Below are 21543 nucleotides of genomic sequence, written 5' to 3' on the forward strand. Positions count from 1 at the left end.
CAATGTATGTTCTATGTCGTGATTACCAGTGACACTGTTATTCATGCTATGGCTCTTGTTATCCACTTCCGCAGAATGATATTCATGTGCAGGGTAACAATGTAGGAGTGGCTCAATGCGGAAGATGTCTATCCATATGAACCTGTGAATTCCTCTGACTGGAAAGTACGCTGTCAGTATGTAAAACTGAGAGAAAGAAGATTACACTTACACCAAAACTTCATCTAAACTTTCGATATAGGAATGACTGCCTGCTTGAAACCCGACTCTCTTCAAACTGGCAACCTGTAGAGTTACACCATCCACCAACTAGTTTTTCTCACTGTTATTCGAAAATGCCAACTTCTTGCCTAACCTCCAAATACCAACTCGAGTTCCAATCTGATAGTAAATTGTGAGGCTCTAGGTTTGCGTCTAGTCTCACACTTTTCCTTAAGGGGTTTCGTCCTTAGGAAAATCCAGTCACATCTAAGCAACCATTCGGATTTATAAAAATAATATATATTCGTTGTGTGAATCCCAATGCAAACAACTTCCTTTTCTTACCTTGAAGCGTGGGGAGATACAAACAACTTAGCAATGTGCGATAAAAGACTATATCGTCTTTTAGTCACTTAAGTCAGTTTGTCCTAAAGTGACTTTAAATAATAAAGTACTTTACATTTCAATCCAATAAAATAAAGTGACTAAAACCTTAGGATCTTCCATTTAAATCTCCTCAACTGAAACCCAAACTCCTGTGACTGGCTGGCATCCTAAAACTTATACCGTTAGCCTATCCAGATGGAAAGATAGACCAACTAGGCGCCATTAAGGCTAGCATGGAGAAGGGGACATTACATACCAACGTCATTTGAGGGAGCTGCCCCTCTCAAGTGCAGAGGAAGATTGCAATCTAATAGTGATCAGCTGCAGTCTCTCCAACTGTTGGCACAGTTGTCACTGTTCATGGGGTGAATAAGGTCAGTTTTGAAGATCATTTCACAGTGAAAAATCTGTTTAGCAACACAAAGTTCTGCAAAGTGACTTAGCTAAAGAAGTTTGGGATAAAATGTTCAACGCTTATCATGGTGATGATGAAGTTCACAAGGCAAAAGTTCAAACCCATAGAACATATTTTGAAGGCATTTGCATGAAGGAGGATGAGAGTGGTGCAACTTACCTTTTAAGAGTTGACGAGGTTCTGAGTGCTTTAAAAGGTCTTGGTGAAGCTATTGTTAAGAAGACCATTGTTCAAAAGATTCTACACTCTCTTTGCATGATGTTTTATGCCAAGGTTACTGCCGTTAAAGAATTGTCAGATTTGGACACTCTTACGGTGGACAAATTGCATGGTATGCTAATAGCTTATGAAATGAGAACTAATTTTGAAAGACTTCCAAAAGTGAGATGGCATTCAAGGCTTCTAACATAAGTAAAGACAAGGAGAAAAGGCAAAGTGAAAGCTTAGATGAAGGTTCAAATGAGGAAATTGCAGATCTTGTAAGGAAGTTGAAAAAGGGTCTTAGCAAGAGCAAAGGCAAGCTTGCTTTGAAGTGCTTCAATTGTGGGAAACTAGGCCACTTTGCATCAAAGTGTCCCTATGATAAAGAAGATGATAGTTAAGATGAAAGGAACACAAAAGCTAGGAGGACAAGAATATTTTCCAAATGACATTGGAAAGCTGATAAGTCCAAAAGGGTGTTATATTCTAAAGATGACAGTGATGATACTTCCAGCAATGAGAATGATCCTCAAAATGATGAGATCTTATTCTTGGCTTTAGATGACTTAACTTTGGAAGAGCATGAAAAATGCAGGGTTCCCAAATTTGATTGGAGTTATAGAATGATGATTTATGTTACGGCTTGTTTATCGTATGGGGTAAATAGATTAATGCATAAAGACAATAGATACAAATATGTAACACAACAATACTCCTTTTATTATTCGCATATATGCCAAAGAGATTACATAGTGCTTCCAATGATGATTACAACAATGATCCAAAGTCCATTGACGGTGTACATATACCATTCCAAAAGGGTGATTCAACTGTTGCGCCCATTCGGATATAATTAATTCTATTCGTCGGCCACATAATAATTACTGACTACATGCTAATCTACTCGTCGGCTATTTTATAACTTTACCGACAACATCATCCCTCCCTAAAAGAAAAGTCATCTCCGGACGACAATTACAAAATATTCACCCGTGTCGCTTTCTCTGCTTCCAACTTTTGGGTACATTGAACCAAGTGTCGCTGTATTGCCTTCAACTGAATGATTAGCTCCTCCCAAGCTCTCTATGCATCCACCAAGACAGCTTTACATCCAACACCTACTCCAAGTGCCTCAAAGCGTATCACCCCTCTCGAAAGGCTTGCTTTGTTGTTCTTTCCACCTCTTGGTACATAGACACTCTATGCCTGCAGCAGCTCCAGGTCTTATCAACTGGTCATACTTCTCATGTTTGATAATTGAATTGACTAGGGGTCTAGGGGGCATCGTCCCTACCGCCAAGACCAAATTAGTATTCTCAAACTCACACAAAAGTCCATGGAACACACCATTTTTGTGATTTTCTTTTGATCCCATACTCTTTTAGCCAACCGCTTGCGTTTTCTATCTGTTTATGTCTTTCCCTTCCCTTCGACATCATACGCTATTCATTTTGAACATTTTTGATTTGTCGTTTTTTTTTTTTGCTCCTTCCTCTTTTTTTTTTTCTGCTGTACGGCTACATTTTTCTCATTTTCTCTTTGATCACTCAAAAACTGTTTGCAAAACCCAACCCAAAATTGACCTTTGCCTCATGCCCATACGGCGGCAATGGTTCCCACTTTGTTGTCCTAAACTTCCTTGGAAATATCCTGTTTGCGGCACGGCCGTATGCTATGTTCAACTTGCTTCACGTCCGTACAGATCCGTACGACCCTCCTTCAAAGCTTTTGAACGGTTATAAGTTTTTAATCTCCTATGCCATCTTGGCCGTACGGTGTTCTATTCTAGAGATGTATGATTTTCAAATGACTTTGACGTATGTTTTTCTTTTTCACCTCCACAAGCCATACGGTCCTTTTCAATCTCCAACCGTACAGTTTTTCCTCTTTCTTTCGTTCGTACGCAGCTGCTTGAAGCCGTACGATGCCTTGTTCTAACTTCTAATCAGCATCACGCTGTATGGTTTCTGATTGTCGTCCATACTTTCCTCTATTCTACGTGGTTAAATTTCTTCTGGGTATGCCGTACGGTCTTCACTCTTCACTTCCCCTCTTCCTTTCACTGTACACCGTACGATCTTGCCTTATACGCGTGTTTTGCCTTGCTGCCGTACGATATATAACCACATGCACACGGCACTTGTAATGCTTGGCCGTACGGTTCTTATTAGCATAGGCCGTACGGTCTTAGTACTCTAATCTTTTTAGTCATACGTCGTACAGTGGTCGTTGGCTTGATGCCATACGGTGTCTGCCAGACGATCTTACACTACTGTACGATGGAGGCATTGGTAGGTTACAACATGCCCATGATGCTGTACAGTCACTTAATAACTCTTTTTTTTTCAAATTTTTTTTGGTTGAATTTTATTGCTCGATATTCGTTGATGACGGAACAAGTCGCACATGATACATTTTTAACTTGGAACCGTTCATCGTTTCCGGAATTTCCTGCCCGTCCAATGTCCATAAATTTATTGCTCCGTTATCACCTACTTCTCGGATTTGGTACGGCCCGACCCATTTGACTTTAAACTTTCCCGGTTTGATTTCGTTCCGTCCGTCATACTTCAACAGCAGCTGTCCTGGTTGGAACTTGTTCAGTTTTAGGTGTTTATCATGCCATGCTTTGCGCCTATTTTGTGTCACCTCCGTGGCCCATTGTGCTTGCATTCATCGCTCATCAAGTTTATTTAAGTTACACGATCTTTCCCTCAGGTTTTCCATATTGCCCAGTTTGTTCTCGAAACTCGGTACCATGAATTCTGTTGGCTGCCACTTCTTGCTGTCAATAACTGTATTCTTGATTTTAGAACCTTCACTTTATACTGCTGAAGTTTTTATTAAGCCCTTCCTCTTTGTTTCTTGTGCAAACCGTATGATGTGTTTTCCTTGCTGTTGGCACCTTTCTAGTAAATTCGTGGTGCGTTGTAACCTTTTCTTCCCGCGCGGTCCATTCACTGTGTACCGTACGTGGAATTTTTCCTTTTTCTGGGTTCGTACTGTATGTTCTTCCCTTCAGCTTTTGTCGTAACTATCTTTCCTTCTTCCGCTTCTCTGTATTCCTTTGGACATTCATTTCCTTCTTCTTTCTCACCTTCGTTGACTCTTAACATATTACAGCTCTGAAAAAGCTCGTAATCCTCCATCTGCCACTGGAAAAGGCTGTTCATTGAATCCAAATCGTCGTCCGTCGATCCACCTTCCAACCGTAGGACTCCTTCCGCATTCGGTTCTAATCGTTGCTTTCTTTCATCCTCTTCTTCGGAATCAGATGATACGACTTCTTCGCCCACCATCTGTGTGTGTAAATCAATAATGAATCGTTGTCCCCTGCTTTCCATTGATAGTGTATTCTTCTTCCAATCATGCTTAACCCTTGCTTGTACAAGCCATCTTTGGCCCAAAATGGCGTCATATCCTCTCCTCTTCAGCGGGATGACGACGAAGTCGAGTAGGAATGACTGTGTTCCAATAGTCACTGGTTGTGCCGTCGAGATCCTTAGAGGTTTAATGCTGTGTTGGTTTGTCGTTAGTAATTGGAATGTAGGTGGCCACAATGTCAATTGTCCCAACTTTTTTGAAGTATCTTCTGGTAGGACGTTTACCTCCGAACCTTCATCCACAATTGTGTCTGAAAGGACCGTTCCTAATATACCCATCTCGATGACCACTGGATGCCGTCCAGATGTGAGGGCTAACAACATTGAGTCCGTTGCACTTGCTCTGCTTTCCTTTTCCCTTCCATGTTCTCCTAGTAGTTTAGCAGTTGGAGCGATGTTCATGAGTGTTGTCCGTAGTTGAGGCATTGTGAGGATCAGAACATTTAACTTGATTGGTGTTCAGTTTGTAATATCTGCCTTATGATGTTTTGTTCTGTGCTGTTCCTCGTTGAGGTACCAGTAGTGTCCTTCAATTGTGATTTCTTTTCTTGCGTTGCTTTCTCAATTCTTGCCCATGTTTCTTCCAATCTCTTCTTTTCTTCTGTCGGGTCGGGGTACAGTTTTGCTTGTTTACGGGTGATTGCCAAGAATTCTTCTTCATCTGCATCGATGCTAATCAAATTCACTCTTGATTTCGGGCACTTGGCATCTTCATGATTTCCAGGACCGCACCATCTGCATAACAACTTTGGTGCGTTTGCTGATGTACAGTTTCGTGCAAAGTGGCCCCACAAATTGCATGCTTGGCATTGAACCATTGGGCGGTCGTTCGCATTATACTGAATTCGGTTGCGGCCCCCATTATTATTGTTGGTATTGTTGTTTTGCCCTCTTCTATTATTTCTGTACCCACCTAAAGTGGTACCGTCATTGTTGGTGTTTTTGCTTCCTCCCAACATGGAAGTCTTCTGTGTCAGGAGCACTTGTTAATGCCCTCTTGTTTTCATATTGAAGGGGTATTCTTTTGTGGAATGTCCCATGATTTGACAGATATCACAGAATTGGTTTTTCGGACAGGACCCCTTCGTACAACCTTCTGTCTTGCATTCTGTGCACCATAGCTCGTTTCCCTTCGTCTCTTTTTGCATATTCTTAAATTCCTTCATCATTCTAATCATATCCTTCTGGAGGGCTCGGACCTTCGTACTGTCCTTTTCGTCACCACTGCTATCTTCTTCCGAAGATGAGTAATCTGAGTCGGATGAGCTACTTTTCTTCTTCTTTTTCATTTTCTATTCACTCTCTAAGTCCATCGCCCGATTGTATGCTTCGGTGTATGATGATGGCGGCACAATCTTCATTTTCTTCCTTAAGGTGTGCTAATCAATAATACTTTTGAAATCAATAATACTAGTATATTGCTAACCTTAAAGGAAAATCTTCTATACATAAAGTTGAATAATGGGGAGTCAATTACGTTCTACTTTCTAAGAATTTTTGAATTAAAAGATCAACTTGCAGCAATTGAAATCCAAGTTGATGACAAAGAACTTAGCATACTAGCTTTTAGAGGACTTTCTCTATCTTGGGAAACCTTCATTCGAGGTCTAAGCTCTCGATCCGAACTTCCTAAGTTTGAATTATTCAAAAATGAATGCACTCAAGAAGAATCAAGATTAGCTTCAAGAGGATTAAGCATAAATCAAGAGGGAGACATTTAAGCTCTTCATGTAAATTCAAACAAGAAAAGAAAATTCAAACATAATAAGAAGGAATTTGACAAACCTTATAAGAAATGGGATTGGCGAAAAGTAAAATGCTTCAAATGTGACAAAATTGGTCACTCTCACAACTTCTGCCCAGAACAAAAAAGGATTCAAGCAACATTAATAGAAGTCAAAGAAGAGAAAGAGGAAAAAGAAGAAATCTTTGCATTTTATTTAGCTCTCTCAAGTGAATTAAACTCAAACAAAAACACTTGGATTATAGATAGTGGAGCATCTCGACATATTACAGGCTTTAGAGACAAATTTGAAAGCTTCTCAGAATACTCCTCAGAAGTAACCATTGGAGATAATTCTACTCATCCGATTAAAGGTATTGGGTCTTGCTCAATTAATCTAAATTTAGGTATTACTCTCCAACTTAAAAATGTTTTATATGTACCTGGTATAAAAATAAATTTGGTCTCTATCTCTGGCCTTGCTGACCAAGGATTCATAATCACCTTTCAAGAGGATAGAGTTCTATCTTGGTCAAAGAATTCTAACATCAAGAAAGCTACATCTATTGGGTTCAGAGACAAAGGTTTCCTAAGTTATGAAACTTCAAATCCTTCTAAACTTTGGCATAGGAGATTAGGTCATATTCATTTTCGTGCATTGTCATCAATAGGAAAAATTGTAAAAGGATTACCTAGTCTCAAATTTGATCACATAGGCATTTGCAAAGGATGTGCCCTAGGCAAAAATACCAAGTAATCCTTTTTTAACAGTATTCATAAATCAAAATCTGTACTTGAATTTATTCACACTAACCTATGTGGTCCTATGCTTACCATCTTTAAATGGGTGTCTCTATTATGTAATCTTTATTAATGACTATTCTAGAAGAACTTGGATCTACTTCCTCAAACAAAAGGAATCAATGGAAGTATTATCGAAATTCAAAGATTTCAAAGCTTTAGTTGAAAATCCGTCAGGAAAGAATATAAAAATACTAAGATCAGACAATGGAGGTGAATACATCTCTTAAATTTACAAAGATTTTTGCATTATTGTTGGGATTAAGAGGGAGTTTTTTGTACCATATAATCCTCAACAAAATGGAGTTGTAGAATGTATAAATAGATCAATTATTGAATCAGCCAGAGTTATGATGCACGACTAAAATCTCCATACTTCTTTTTGGGTTGAAGCATCTAACACTACTGTTTACATTCAATATAGTTGTCCTTACTCAGTATTAGAAAACACCACTTCTGAAGAAGTATTTACGGGCATCAAACCAGATCTAAGTCACCTAAGAATATTTGGGTGTCCTATTTATACTCACATTCCTAAAGAGAAAAGAACAAAACTAGAGCCATTTGGAAAGAAGGGAATACTCATTGGATACAGTCAAAGAACAATTGAGATTAGTAGAGATGTTACAAATCATATACAAAACAGTGATGAATCATATACAACACCTGTCACTAAAATAGATGAAGATCACCCAGTAGAAAATGAGAGGGAGAATGATACTGAACCTCCTTCACCTACTATTTCAAATCTTGAGAATATTGAAAATGCTAACAATAAAAAGAGGCCACTTTGGGCCAGGAAAATTATAGAAGAGAATCATGTTGAACCTAATGAAGTAATCAGAGAAAGCAAGAGGACAAGAAATTAGTCTTGTTATGTAGCACCATTAACTGAACTTATCAAATCAGAACCTTCAAATGTTAAAGAAGCCTTATCAAGAAAACCTTGGAAAAAAGCAATGATTGAAGAATATAATTCAATACTAAAAATTGATGTATGGGATGTTGTACCCAGACCTAAAAACAAATCAGTTGTTTCTTTTAAGTGGCTTTTCAAAATCAGGCATGCACTTGACGACAACATTGAAAAATACAAAGCCAGATTTGTAGCATGCGGTTTCTCACAGAAAGAAGGTATTGATTATGAAGAAACATTTTCTCCAGTTGCTAGATACACATCTGTTAGGACTATCGTGGCAATCGCAACATCCAGAGGATGGAAAGTTCATCAAATGGATGTTAAAACAATATTCTTAAATGGTGGAATTGAAAAAGTTTATATTGAGCAATCGGAAGGGTTCTTCACTCATTACAAAAAATCTCACATGTGTAAGTTGAAGAAAACACTATATGGTCTTAAACATGCTCCTAGAGCATGGTATGAAAGAATAGACAATTATCTAACAAAGTTAGGGTACTCTTAGAATGAAGCTGATCCTAACTTATACTTCAAGATAGATGATGATGACATGATTATTCTTGTATTATATGTTGATGATTTGTTGATAACAGGTGAAGAACATCTTATAAAGAATTGCAAACAAGAACTAACAACAGAGTTTGATATGAAAGATCTAGGTCTTCTCCACTATCTCCTGGGACTAGAAGTTTGGCAAAAAGGGAACTACATTTTTCTAAATCAGGGAAAATATCCTGTTGATATTTTGACTAAATTTGGAATGATGGATTGTAAATCAGCTACTACTACTATGAAAGTCAACTTGCACAAACTGAAGGATGATATGATTAAGTTTGAATTTACGGATCCTACTCACTATAGGGAAATTATTGGATTCTTAATGTATTTGGTGAATACTCGTCCTGATATATGTTATGCTACTAACACCTTGAGCCAGTTCATGTGTGCAAAGAAGATACATCTAATGGCAGCTAAATATATGTTAAGATATCTAAAAGGCACTATTGGCATGAGAATTAGATATGATCAAGTAGAAACCAATTTTCATGGATATTCAGATTTTGATTGGGCAGGCAACTCTACTGAATGTAAAATTACTTCTGGATGTTGCTTTAGTCTTGGATCTGGGATGATTTCTTGATTCAGCAGAAAACAATCCTTAGTCACATTAAGCTCTATTGAAGCAGAATACATAGCCTCTTCCTTGGGAGCCAGAGAAGCTGTATGGTTACGAATGTTATCAGTTGATTTGTTTAAAAGGCATTTGAAGCCCACTGTGATTCTTGTGACAATCAGAGTTGTACCAAGCTTTTAGCTAATCCAAATTTTCACAATTGGTCTAAGCATATTGAAATTCCTTATCACTACATTTGAGATATGGTGGTTTGGGGAACTATCAAACTGGAGTACATCAGTACTAATGAGCAAACAACAGATGTCTTTACCAAGCCTCTTGCTAAAGTGAAGTTGGAGTACTTCAGAGGAAAACTTGGTATGATTAAATTGTAATATTGAATATTGAATTTAAATTTTCAATTTATATGTGTTTATGCTTCTATGGTTGTTTAGTTGCATTAGATATGTAATGAAAGGTGATGATCTTTCATGGACGTATGTATTCAGAAGGTAATCTTTTGTAAGGTGACGATCTTGCAAATGATAGGCCTATTATCATGATAGTTTGTTTGGGTTATGCCGGAAGTCATTGATAACAAATGCATTATGATTACTCTAGATATTGTTTCGGACAATTAGAGATCATAATATATGTTATGATAGTGTTCATAGCATGGTGATTTTAATTATTTGACAAGTCACTATTTTAGAGTGTTAAAGTCAGACAATGTGTTATATACAGATATTCTGTATTCTTGTATCTATTAGGGTCCGTTTGGTTCGTGGAATTTAAAAAACCCAGATTTCTACAAACCTTGGTTTAGCCAAATTAAGGTTTTGCAAATCTTCATTCCGATTTTTGGAATTTTACTTAAACCGTTTGTTTCACTCGAAAGATGCGTGTGAAGATACATTTTTATGCCTAATCTTGGAGTTGAAAGTAAATTTCAAAAAGTAGTCCAATCTATTGTTTTTACACTCCTTAAAAAACATAACTAGGTTTTGATTTTCAATTCCTACTTGCGAGTAGGAAGTTGGAAAACCTGGTTTTGAGGCAAAATTGGAAGTCCAGTATGCTAATTCCATTTTGCCAATTTTGAAACAAATGCAAAATTTTTCAAATCTAGAGTTTGAAAAAGCCAATTCGTTTCATCTTCCAGGAACCAAACGGACCCCCCTTGCTAAGAGGGAGTGTTGAAGTATAGCTTCAGTCAAAGTAATACTGAACATTTGAATCTGATTTTATCATTATATTGAAGGTAAGAATAATAGATACATATAACTATATATATACATGTATGTGCATATGTGTGTGTGTGTGTGTGTGTGTGTACAATTTATATTACTGCCACCGATTCAGATCGGGCTCCATTTGTTATTGAACATATTACTATGACTGATTCATATCGGGTTTTATACATTGGTTATAATTTGTAACGGGTGTGATTAGTGCCGCCGATCATTAACTTGGTAATGCATTATTGTTAAAGGATAAACGAGTTGTTATGCTCACGTAGGGTCATGACCCTACGTGGCCACATAGAGTCATGCCCCTACGGGGACATGGCTCTTCATTGGATATATATAGATTATCATTGTATCGGTGAGGACTAATCATATATCAATCACAAGTCATATATGCAGTCCCAACAATATTTCTCTCTTGCAGATTATTGAAGAACAAATTATCAATCCTCATTCAAGTAGAAGATTCTCCAAGCATAGAATACTATTCTGAAGTTGAAGATTTGCAATCCACAATCTGAGATCAAGTAAATAATCTGATTATACAGTCTGAAATATAGTTTATTTCTATCAGAGATGAACACATAGGACTTATCGTGAGTCAGCACACACAACAACAAGGAGAAAAAGAAATAAACAAGATCAGGACCAAAATGCCAACACAACAAGGTTCAACACAATACACATGTCAATCATCAGTAGTTTCCTACGTAGAGTTGTCATACAAGCAACCCTAGCTCCTGAAGCTGGTTAAGCACCTCAAGCACCTTAAACTGGTTAAGCATCTCAAGCACCTGAATTTTCTAAAGCTTACATAGACTGACATCAATGATGAAAATATCCAACAATCTCCCCCTTTTTCTCATTGATGGCAACCCATATTAAATCAATTCCCCTTGAAAATATACTCCCCCTTTGACATCAATGACCATAAATGTGAAACAATTTTGTAAAAAGAAATAGCAATGAAGCGCTCCCCCCAAAAATATGCCATTTGATGAGGTAGTAGAACATCGAGTTTGCTTTGAAGATACTCAAAGTGGTCCTGGGACAAAGGTTTGGTAAAACTGTCAGCCACTTGTTCCGTCGAACAAACATATTCTAGCTTAGTGCTATTGTTAGTAACCTGCTCCTTCAAGTAATGATATTTAATAGGAATCAGCTTGGTATGAGAGTGCATGGTGAGATTCTTAGAGATATTGATGGCACTCGTATTGTCACAATAAATGCATAAACTCAAGCTTGTAATCAAGCAAGGTATTCTTCATCCAAATTACCTAAGTGCAACATGAAACAACAGCTATGTACTCAGCTTCAGCTGTAGGTAAGGAGGTACAAGATTGTTTCTTGCTAAGCCATGACACCAAACAACCACTTAAGAAGAGAGCACCATGTAAGAACCCTTCGATCCTATAAATAAATTAAGAAGTATTAAGAACGATAACTCATTATGATAACCCATTTCATTAGTTGAGTTTTAGGTTTTTTTTTTTTTTTGTTTTGCTCAGGAGAAGTTTTATCTCAGTAAGATAGACCTTTAATCATTGTAAGCGGCCATCTATGGTCATACCTCTACTCATATGAGTAGGTTATCAGATAAGTGACCATGATGCCGTACCTCCATCTAGTCGAGATGGGAAACCAATAAACACTAAGCGGTCTTCTCAGGCCATAAGTGACCATGATGCCGTACCTCCATCCAGTCGAGATGGGTTATTATATAGGCAGAGATAAATATTGCTCTGATCAGAGTCTTTCCCTCTTCGGGACCAACCGGGTCCGGGTGGCTTGCAGGAAGTTACACAGACTACCTATGTCTGAGCCAAGGTTCCTTGCAAGGTTTAGTGTTACCAAAAGACCTACACCTTTCCTTGGATTTTGAGCCTTTTGCCAGGTGTGTGGCCATCGAGTAAATTACTAAGTCCTATACCCCTTCTCGGGTTTCGGGCATCCGGCTGGGTATAGGTACCTTCCTGAGAATCTTAAGTTATATTTTCTTTTGTTTTCAAGTTTTCTATTACCTAAGCTTTTGAAATAAATTATAAATTGTTGTGAATCACGAATCTACCACACCTATGTCCAGAGTATTTGTGCTCAGGAGGTATTCTTCACCGTCCAGGCTGCCTACATACTTGTATCCACGGGATCAAGATATCAATGGAACACGCACTCACTACCGATATGTAGTTCTGTTTGTTCTAAGTTTGATGTAGCTACTGTGGAGATGACCCTTGTGGGGTTTTCTTGTTTCTGAGTAACTCTTCACCATCGTACACCTACTAAGGTGAGTCAGGCGGCAATTATAGTTTCCATCATATTATGCATAAAGTTAGTTTCCAGAGAACTTAGTTGGTTCATGTAATGTTCACCTATGCGTATGAGCCTAAGTCTCCCACTTGGTTAGTTATTGTAAGAAGGAACTTTCCAATAGTTGAAACATACTATGCTGAAGATAACGTACTATGCCTATACTGCCAGTAGGCTTTGAGTCTTAAGTTTGCACAAAAGAATAAGGTTTGTCTACCTAAGTTTCTTTGTCTTTCTTTTTCAATATCTATAATAACTGATAATTTAATTTGCAGAGATAAGTTTATCACAGGCTATCATGCTATTAGTAAAGCCAACAGAGAGAGATTTTCCAGTTAAGACTCTTAAAGTTGACTGCAGCAAACATACTAGTTCTCCATTCTATGTCTTTTCTTATTGGAACCTTAGTAGAATTTTGATTGCAGGATGTTTTGTAAGAAACTAATATTTATACAGATAATAAAACTTAGAAAATATGCATGATATTTCCTAGCAATTCATCTAGTTTTCCAGACATCATCAAACATCAGTAAATTACTTGCTTTTAGTGTTGAGATTAAATAAATAAATAAATTAAAACACTTTTAGCTATCTTGCTGTTTATACTGGAGATTAAGTACAGCAGGTCACTCCAATTGTAATGTAAATTAAAAATGAACTGTCTAAGTCCATCACAGCATATGTGTACGTATATCTTCAACACAATTAAGACTTTCCTAACATTATATTCAGCTGTAACACCACTATAAGATTTCCCTTCCAAATAGCAAACATAACATAATTAATTACGTTTTCTACTCTTATTCTCATCACTCACCTAGATAACTTTGAAAGAACAAGTTTTTTTTTTCAAATAAGATTTTGCATACCTGATGAAACTGAATGAGTTTGAAATGAGAAAAGGGAAGAGCTTGCAATTTTCTGTACTATGCTATCAAACAGCTACTTCTTCACCCCTCGCGTTTTTCTTCTCTTTACTGCAAATTCTGTCTATGGCTGAGATGTTAGATTAGAAATATAAACATGATTCCAGATTTTCCTGTTTATCTCAGATTTCTGATAAGTATTCTCCTCTCCCTGTCAAGAGAACGACTTGCTTCTTTTATCCCCATTTGTGGCGGCAAAACCTCCACTCTTTCCATACTCGCGCTGCCCTTTTGTGGTCGACCTAGGTCTGATTCACGTCTTTCCCAGGCGTCCACGTTGCTAGTTTCCAGAGAGGCCACACCTGTAGCATCCACGTGCTCCCTTTTCTTCCTGGGTCGACACATCTCTGCTCCAGCTTCCATGTATCCAGCGTTTTCTTTGCCAGACGTAAATGCCCATTCCCGTGGTCTTTTAAAAAAAAACTCAGTCGACCAAGTGTTAAATACATTATATTCATATTTCATAACTTTTGTGCATTACTTTAGACGTCTCACGTTATGTGCGGCCCCCCCCCCCCCCCCCCCCCCCCCCCCCAAAAAAAAAAGTTTTAATTAAAAACTTAGTTCTATATTTTGGAAGTATTTTATAACAGCTTTGTTGTTTTTTTAAAAATTGATTTTAAATTCGACTATGCAATTTTCGTGGTTGACACGATATTTAAACAAATAAAACAATATTAAATGTTTTTAAACCTAATACCACCTTATTTAATTAACATATCAATAATAACAAAACAAAATAAAAATAACATTTCCTTATATATATATGTAAACTACAAAAATGTACACAATGACTTTCGCACTTTTGAATAAAACACAACAAGATAAAAAGAAATAATAATAATAATAATAATTAATTTTATTTAATCACGACAATTATTTCAACCAAGTACCTTCATTGAGATCCCATTATACATTCATTAAATAATCGCAAAATTTATTTATTTTAAATTAAATTAAAACAAAACACTTGAAATATATTTAAATAATGCTTGATAAATAAAACACAAGGAATTATAAAAGACAAATTTATTTATCGGAATTACAACAAATAAACAGTATAGGGGTCGTGACACACAACCACTTGTGCTTTTCTTGTCATCCACAAAACCACCCCAATCTGCATCTGTATAAGTTGTTAGAGAAAAAGTAGAACTTTTAGGAAACCATAGACCATGATCAATAGACAATTTAAGATAATAGAAAATTGTTTTAACCGCTGAAACATGTGTTTGTTTGGGTGATACTTGAAAGCGTGTAACATAACCAACAACTTGCATAATGTCAACAAGCTTCCTACCGTAGACCTGTTAAAAGTCTGATCAACAAAGAGAGATACATCATCCTTACTTAACTTGCATCCGGTTTCCATAGGAGTGCTGACCGGATTGCAAAGCCTTCTGGCTGCTCAACATATACCTCATTCAAATCTCCATTAAGAAATGCTGATTTAACAGCCATTCGAAAAACATTAAAACCTTTGAATGAAACAAAAGCTAGAAACATTCTAATGGCTTCTATTCTAGCTACGGGTGCAAAAGTCTCATTGAAATCAACACCCTCAACTTGTGACTAAAATTTTAAAACCAAGCATGCCTTATTCCTTATAACTTCACCTTCTTCATTTACCTTATTGCAAAAGACCCATTTTGTCCCAATCACATTCTTGTCCTTGGGTATTGGCACAAGTTCCCAAGTATATCTTTTGTAGATTTGCTCTAATTCTTCCTTCATGGCTGCAATCCAATTCTCATCCTTGGCTGCCTCTTCGTAACATTTTGGCTCATACAAAGACATTAATGATAAATCATCACTTTGAAAGTAATTAACATCTTTTGTAGTAGCCCTTGTTCTCCTTTCAGCTATTACTTGATCTAAGGGATGATTCTTTTGAACAAACTTAGGAGTTTTAAAAGAGGAGGAATCACCAATTTCACCTTGAGTTTTAAAATGAAAAATGTTATTTTAATGAGAGGGGACAATAAAGTAATGGAGAATCGCCCCTTATGGTTGGATTTTTATAAGGATGCATAATTATAATAAAGTAATTTTATTATTGAAAGGGACAAATGAAACCCTAATTTTAAAACAGGGTTAGAGCTGAAATAAAAGGTGTTTGGGATTTCATTTTGAAATCTTTGGTTGAGAATTTGCACTTACTGGTTATTGGAGAGCTTTGAGTTTGGAGTTTGCAGAGTTTGCAGAGGATTGAGTACGAAAACTTCAGTCTAAGCAGCTTGGTTGATACCCCATAGCTGGAAATAATTGTGATTGCTAATGAGAAGGATTTTCAATGAAACAACATCTGAATGGAGGCAGTTTGATATTGATATTTGTTTTGATAAAATATTGTGATCATTGAGGAGGTTTTGCAGACCAATTCCAATAGTTGCAAGAAAATTCCAGGCCATACTGTAGAGGAAGACATAAAAATCAATTAGGGATTTGAATTGAAGGAAATAAGCATTGTTTCGGAATATTTCAGGCAGGTCGAGCCTTGAAATGCTTCCTCCACCTGTAGCTGATGTCAGCCCAGGAGGATAATCTTCAGCATTCAGGGAGGTATTTTGGCAAGTTTCAGACCGTGTTTGATCAGAATTGTTGTGGGATACTTCAGATTAGTGGCTGAGAATTATATTGGCAGATTATATGTTGTCTGCAGCTAGCCACCTTGACTTAAAGGAGCCCTATATCTCTTTGCTGGACGTACAAACTTCGCCAACAGCATGCGCCATATTGGGCAGATAAATTCAGTACAGATCAGTCAGAATTTGTGCCCAAAATACCCCAGTTCAGTAGGCAGATCTCAATTGGAGTTGTAGAATTTGTGATCATTCAATTCTTTCCCTAAATTCCTGGTATGATTCCTTGTATGATGCATTTGGTGATAATAAGATCAGATTGGTTTTCAGTTTGATTCTTAATTAAGTTCTTAGATATAGGTCTTTCAATTAGCTTTTTTATTGCATTCCATATTCGCAAAAATCCCCCAAAAGTTCAAAACAATAATATAGATACAAAAATCAGAATATTGGGAAAAAATCCTAAACATTATCTTCTATGTGGATATGAAGCTCTTGGACAAGTATGGGCAGAGAGATATAAGCTCTTCTCTACAATAATTTTTGCCTTTGTCATGTGAATTTCTTGATGCCATGAATTTCATGATCCAGGAGTTTTCTTCACTCTAAACATTAAATTTTTTCAAATTGTTGTTTGCTTATACTCAAATTTGCTTTTATACTTAGTAACCCATATGTGATAAGCTAACCATGTCTGTAATTGCATAGTAAAAACTTTAAATCCTATTTTTCTCCCCCTATATTTCATGTTTTCCTGTATATATACAGCCAATTCCATACTGAAGGAATAAAAATTGTATACCAGCATACAACACCAATTTTTTGTATCTGTTCTTGTACCAGAAACAGCACCTTAATCCTCAGCTATCCAAATAATATTAGACATTTGCTACAATCAAGTTCCCACCAGTCGATCATTTATATTTTGAAGCACCAAGTTGTATGCCAACAAAAATTGTGCAGTTACTGATGCACACACTTCAACGATCTACAGGGCTTAGTAGGCCAAATCAACATGACAGACAATTCAATCAGGCATGGAGAATGGCTCCATGCTTGATAGGAGATTTTGTAAACATAGCATTTTCTGAAAATATAATAATTTAAAACCCTGCTGTGAGATATTATTGTTGTAAGAGGACTATGAGTGATAACATTAAACAACATACTTTTCATACACTAAAATGTCTGTGGTGTAGAATGCCACAAAGCCTTGTAGTTTTAAAATGATGATTTCCAGCCAATGGATGATAATCTTGGATGTGAATTCAGCACTTGCACAGAACAGTTGTTTGGCCATTGATGCTATTTTTAGCGTGATGCTCATGTTTCTTTTGTAGTCTGAGTTGAATGCTTGCTTCATGAGGTATGTTGGGTTTATACAACTGTGTATAGTTTACTACCTAGATAATGTCTTGACAAACAAGTTTTGCAAATTGAACTGTGACATCCGTAATTTGTTCTTAGGTGTTTTGTATTCTTTGTCCTTCTGTGCTTTTAAAATATTAAATACATTATATCAAAGCTATCTTCTGTCTTTACCTAGTGAGCTGCTTGGAACAATGGCCAAAAACTTGATATTGCATAGTTGAATATGATATATAGAGTACTCGACAAAAAAAATTCCTCTGTTTCATTTCATGAAGCATTTTGGACCATGTAAAAGATGTTACAAGGCTTTTATGGCTACATTGCCAGACAAATCTTTATTTAGTCAACAGTTATTTTTTAAAATGCCTGGAGTATTTTGATGTTCTGGTCATTCTTTTTAAGAGTTGAGAACTTTGTTAATCGAAATTTTTTAAATTTCATTTGTGGCAGCAAACTGGACTTGATGATACACTACAAGAACTTCTTAGTTGGGCTGAGCAGCTTTTTATTGAGCATCATACTAATGGAACATGTAAAGATTCAACTTCAGCACTTCAGGGCAAAAAGAAATGTGTCAAGGTTCAGCGCCACAAGTCAAGAAAAACAGATTCTCTGGCACAGACTTCAAATGCTACAGGTGCAGGTTCATACTTACTAAGTTCCTTTCTGTTCTTCTTTTGGTATTTTTCATCCTTGACATCTCACGTGATGAGAGAGTTTTGGAGGTCACTTATAGTTTTCATGATATTTTATTCTTTTTACGTAGGTGCTGCTGCAAAAACATATATCAGTGAAGGAAGCATGATTAGTTTAGTTGCCAGGGTATCTGCGACAATTCTAAAGTCAATTGTGGACAGCAGTTACCTAAGTCTGGTGCTACGTGTCTCTGTACAGGCAAGATGCTTACAATTCGCATCGGCATTTTTCCAGTACATCAAACTGCAAATTGGGGAACAGTCTGGAGGTCAAAAGGGCATGGGGAATGATTGGAAATGCATCTTGGTTTGTGTAAAGAGCTCTGCGACTTATGCTGCAAAAATGCTATATTTATGTCTGAAGAACTCCAATGATTTAGCTTCTGAAGCATCTCATCTTGCAAATAGTCTTTTTGATCTTATTGTTTTGAGTGAATCTGCCATTGGATCTAAGTTTGCAGGGTCTATTCTAACTGTACTAAAACCATGGATGCCTGATCTTCTTATCGCTATATCTGCTGCAGACACTCTTTATGATGATGTGAATTTGGAGAGTGAAAAATCAAAGCAGGGATTTGATGAGTTGGTAGAAGAAGGCAAACGATTGTGTTGTACTTGGACTATAACACTTGCGAATTTGGAACCTTGCCCTGCCAATATCATAAACTCTCAAGATTGCCATCAAGCAGAAGCTGATGCTACAGGAGGGACTTCTAATGATGACGAAGAAGGCAGAACTAAAGTCAAACTCAATTGTGTTGTTCTTGATTTCATGAAAACAGTGATTGGTTTACTGCAAAAGGGAGATGTTAGAGTTTTGCATGCAATCATGAAAATTTTCTTGTCGCAGGCAGCATTTGCTTTGCAAAGTAAGGTTTACAGCAGGGTTCTGAGTTTGCTTCACTTCTCATTTGGAAAACTATTAGGGTTTGGGATGGCCCAAGAGCTTGACCTTGATATTGTTCTAAATGAGAGCTTAGTATACACTTTTCAAGAGATAAATATTCACATAGAAGAGGTTCGATTGTCTTTGCATGGGGACCAAGATGCTGGACAAACACTTAAAGTTGCTATGGAACTAGTTGATAATATCATTTCACGTTATAGGGCCTGAATAACTGAATACCTTTTTCAGTTGACCATGCAAGGACCCTTGAACAGAAGACCACAGCATATCGAAGAAGGCTATATTGGAAATTAGGAAAATACTTTGGTAATTCATTGAGGGTGGTACTTTTCTAAATTATTCTGTGATCCTAGAGTTCCGATGTTTATATTGATGTCAAACTATTTTCTTATTATTTCCTGTTCGGTGTCAGGTTGCTTTTGCATACATACTATGTTGATAATTGATACTGTGATTAATGAAAATTAAAAATTAAGCAATTTTATTCATATGATCAATGTTTTGGTTATTATAGATATATTACTATTCAATTTAAAATGACTTCCGGTTCACTCTTCTACCTCTTTCTCCCAAATAACTATCTTATTGTTTGTTCAATTTTCACTCAATATGTGGTTTCCAAAGTACGGAGTTTTCAGTAGATAGCATTTTCAATGTTTTTTACTGTTCAAAATGAATGTCTGTCTGAGAATGAACATGCTTGTCAGGGTGAGCTGGCCTGGTAATTATTAATTAATAACGTGTGCACTGTCAGTTTGACTACTGTGTTTAATTATTCAGATGCGTAATGGATGTGCTGGGTTCCGTTGGTTGGTTATGCATATATTTATAGTACGTAATTTTTATGCTTAATCCTTATACTGTAGTTTTGCATATTTTGGAGTCTATAATGTTGAAAGTTTAACCAGAAAGCATGTAAGGAAACTGAAATAAATAAAACACAGGAACCCTGGAAAAACTCTTCCTCAAGGAGAGAAATAACCCAGCCCGACAAACTTCAGCCTTTATTGATTCTTTCCATTCAGAGTAACAGGGCTACAAATATAATCATACAATGCTCTTCTCAACACACACAGAATATCAGAAATGTGAATCATGACAGAACCATATAGTTCCTGTAGATCACAGTATAATCAACACTTAAATATAATTATATCCAAATAGCACTATCGTTCAACAAATAAGCGTCAAAATTGAATACTAAACAATTAGTCTCCTTGACTGAGAATTTCGATATTTCAAACTCCTTAGCGTATCCTGTGTAAAAACTACATACATATGAACATGAAAAACACCTTTGGAGAGTACACCAGTACTCTGATAAGAGCAGAATAATGTTTTTGCAGAGCACACCCACACCATACAAAACGTAATTTTGATATGCTGCGCATACAAAACTTCTGAGATGAATTGCCTGTGTAACGTAAAGTCTGGAAGATGTAGGAGAAATGATACTGCCATAACTGATGGCAATCACACCAAAAAGAGCCTCCGAGAGACTTAAGAAGATAAAGGGACGTTGGTTATGAATGAACGGTAATGAAAACTCAAAATTGGAATGTAAAGAGCTCTGCCAGAAAGGAGAGACCATGTCATGCCACACAGGATCTACAACCCACGTCACAATGACACCATGTCAAATATGAGAAACGATGCAAGTACAAGAAGGAAGTTCATATGAATGAATATAGAGGATGCCTTTGAGGTAGAGAAACCTTGCGACAACTGAAAACAGCACTTTCAGATTTTTTCATGCAGAATGAAGTGGGAGAACCGACGATGATGCAACAAAGATTAAATATAGGTGAATAATCTATCTTGCAGCTGTTAAGTTTGTAGCTTCGGTCGGATCGATTCGATCATGAGATACATGGTTGACGGTAAATCATCATTTAAATAAATATTCTTGTGGGTGTGTGTGTGTCTATATATATATATATATAATATTATATATATATTACATATGTATTATATATAATATATTATATGGTTATTTATTATTAATATATTATTATCTAATGATGATTAACCGTAGAATATTTATAAGTCTTCAAATCTGCATTTCGAACACACCAATAACAATGGCAGTGTTACTACATTTGTCCTTAAACATTAACATGGTATCAGAGCTAGACTGCAAATGAAGAAGGTAAAAAAAGAATTGTAAAATCAACATATATAAGTGTGAAATCATACGCATAACAGAGTATATAGATGGTCAAGAAAATTGTGTAACAAAAAATATTGGAGATGCTAATAGAAATAATTTGAAAGATAAGCTTTTATTCTGATTACACTTCTATGCAAAATTGAACCACAAACAAGGCTCGCAAGGTATTCAATGATGTTCCTCAAAAGAATATG

At 36.5% G+C, this 21543-nt stretch overlaps 1 protein-coding gene across 2 annotated transcripts in view; it reads left to right on the forward strand.

The window, feature by feature from the left end:
• Positions 1–19667, forward strand: part of HEB1 (ARM repeat superfamily protein) — a 43832-nt gene extending 24165 nt beyond the window's left edge. The window contains exons 4-6 of one of the 2 annotated variants that reach the window (XM_089828763.1): positions 18028–18214; positions 18344–18579; positions 18797–19667. In XM_089828763.1, coding sequence (XP_089684889.1) covers positions 18028–18214; positions 18344–18579; positions 18797–18817 — 444 coding nt within the window. In that variant the 3' untranslated portion in view covers positions 18818–19667. Of the gene's footprint in view, positions 1–18027; positions 18215–18343 lie in introns of both variants that reach the window. The other variant, XM_089828762.1, reaches the window with a different exon arrangement.
• Positions 19668–21543: the final 1876 nt, after the last annotated feature.

This window comes from Cupressus sempervirens, chromosome 5, assembly GCF_028749045.1.
Source record: "Cupressus sempervirens isolate cs-2001-9-10 chromosome 5, ASM2874904v1, whole genome shotgun sequence".
Taxonomy (NCBI): domain Eukaryota; kingdom Viridiplantae; phylum Streptophyta; class Pinopsida; order Cupressales; family Cupressaceae; genus Cupressus; species Cupressus sempervirens.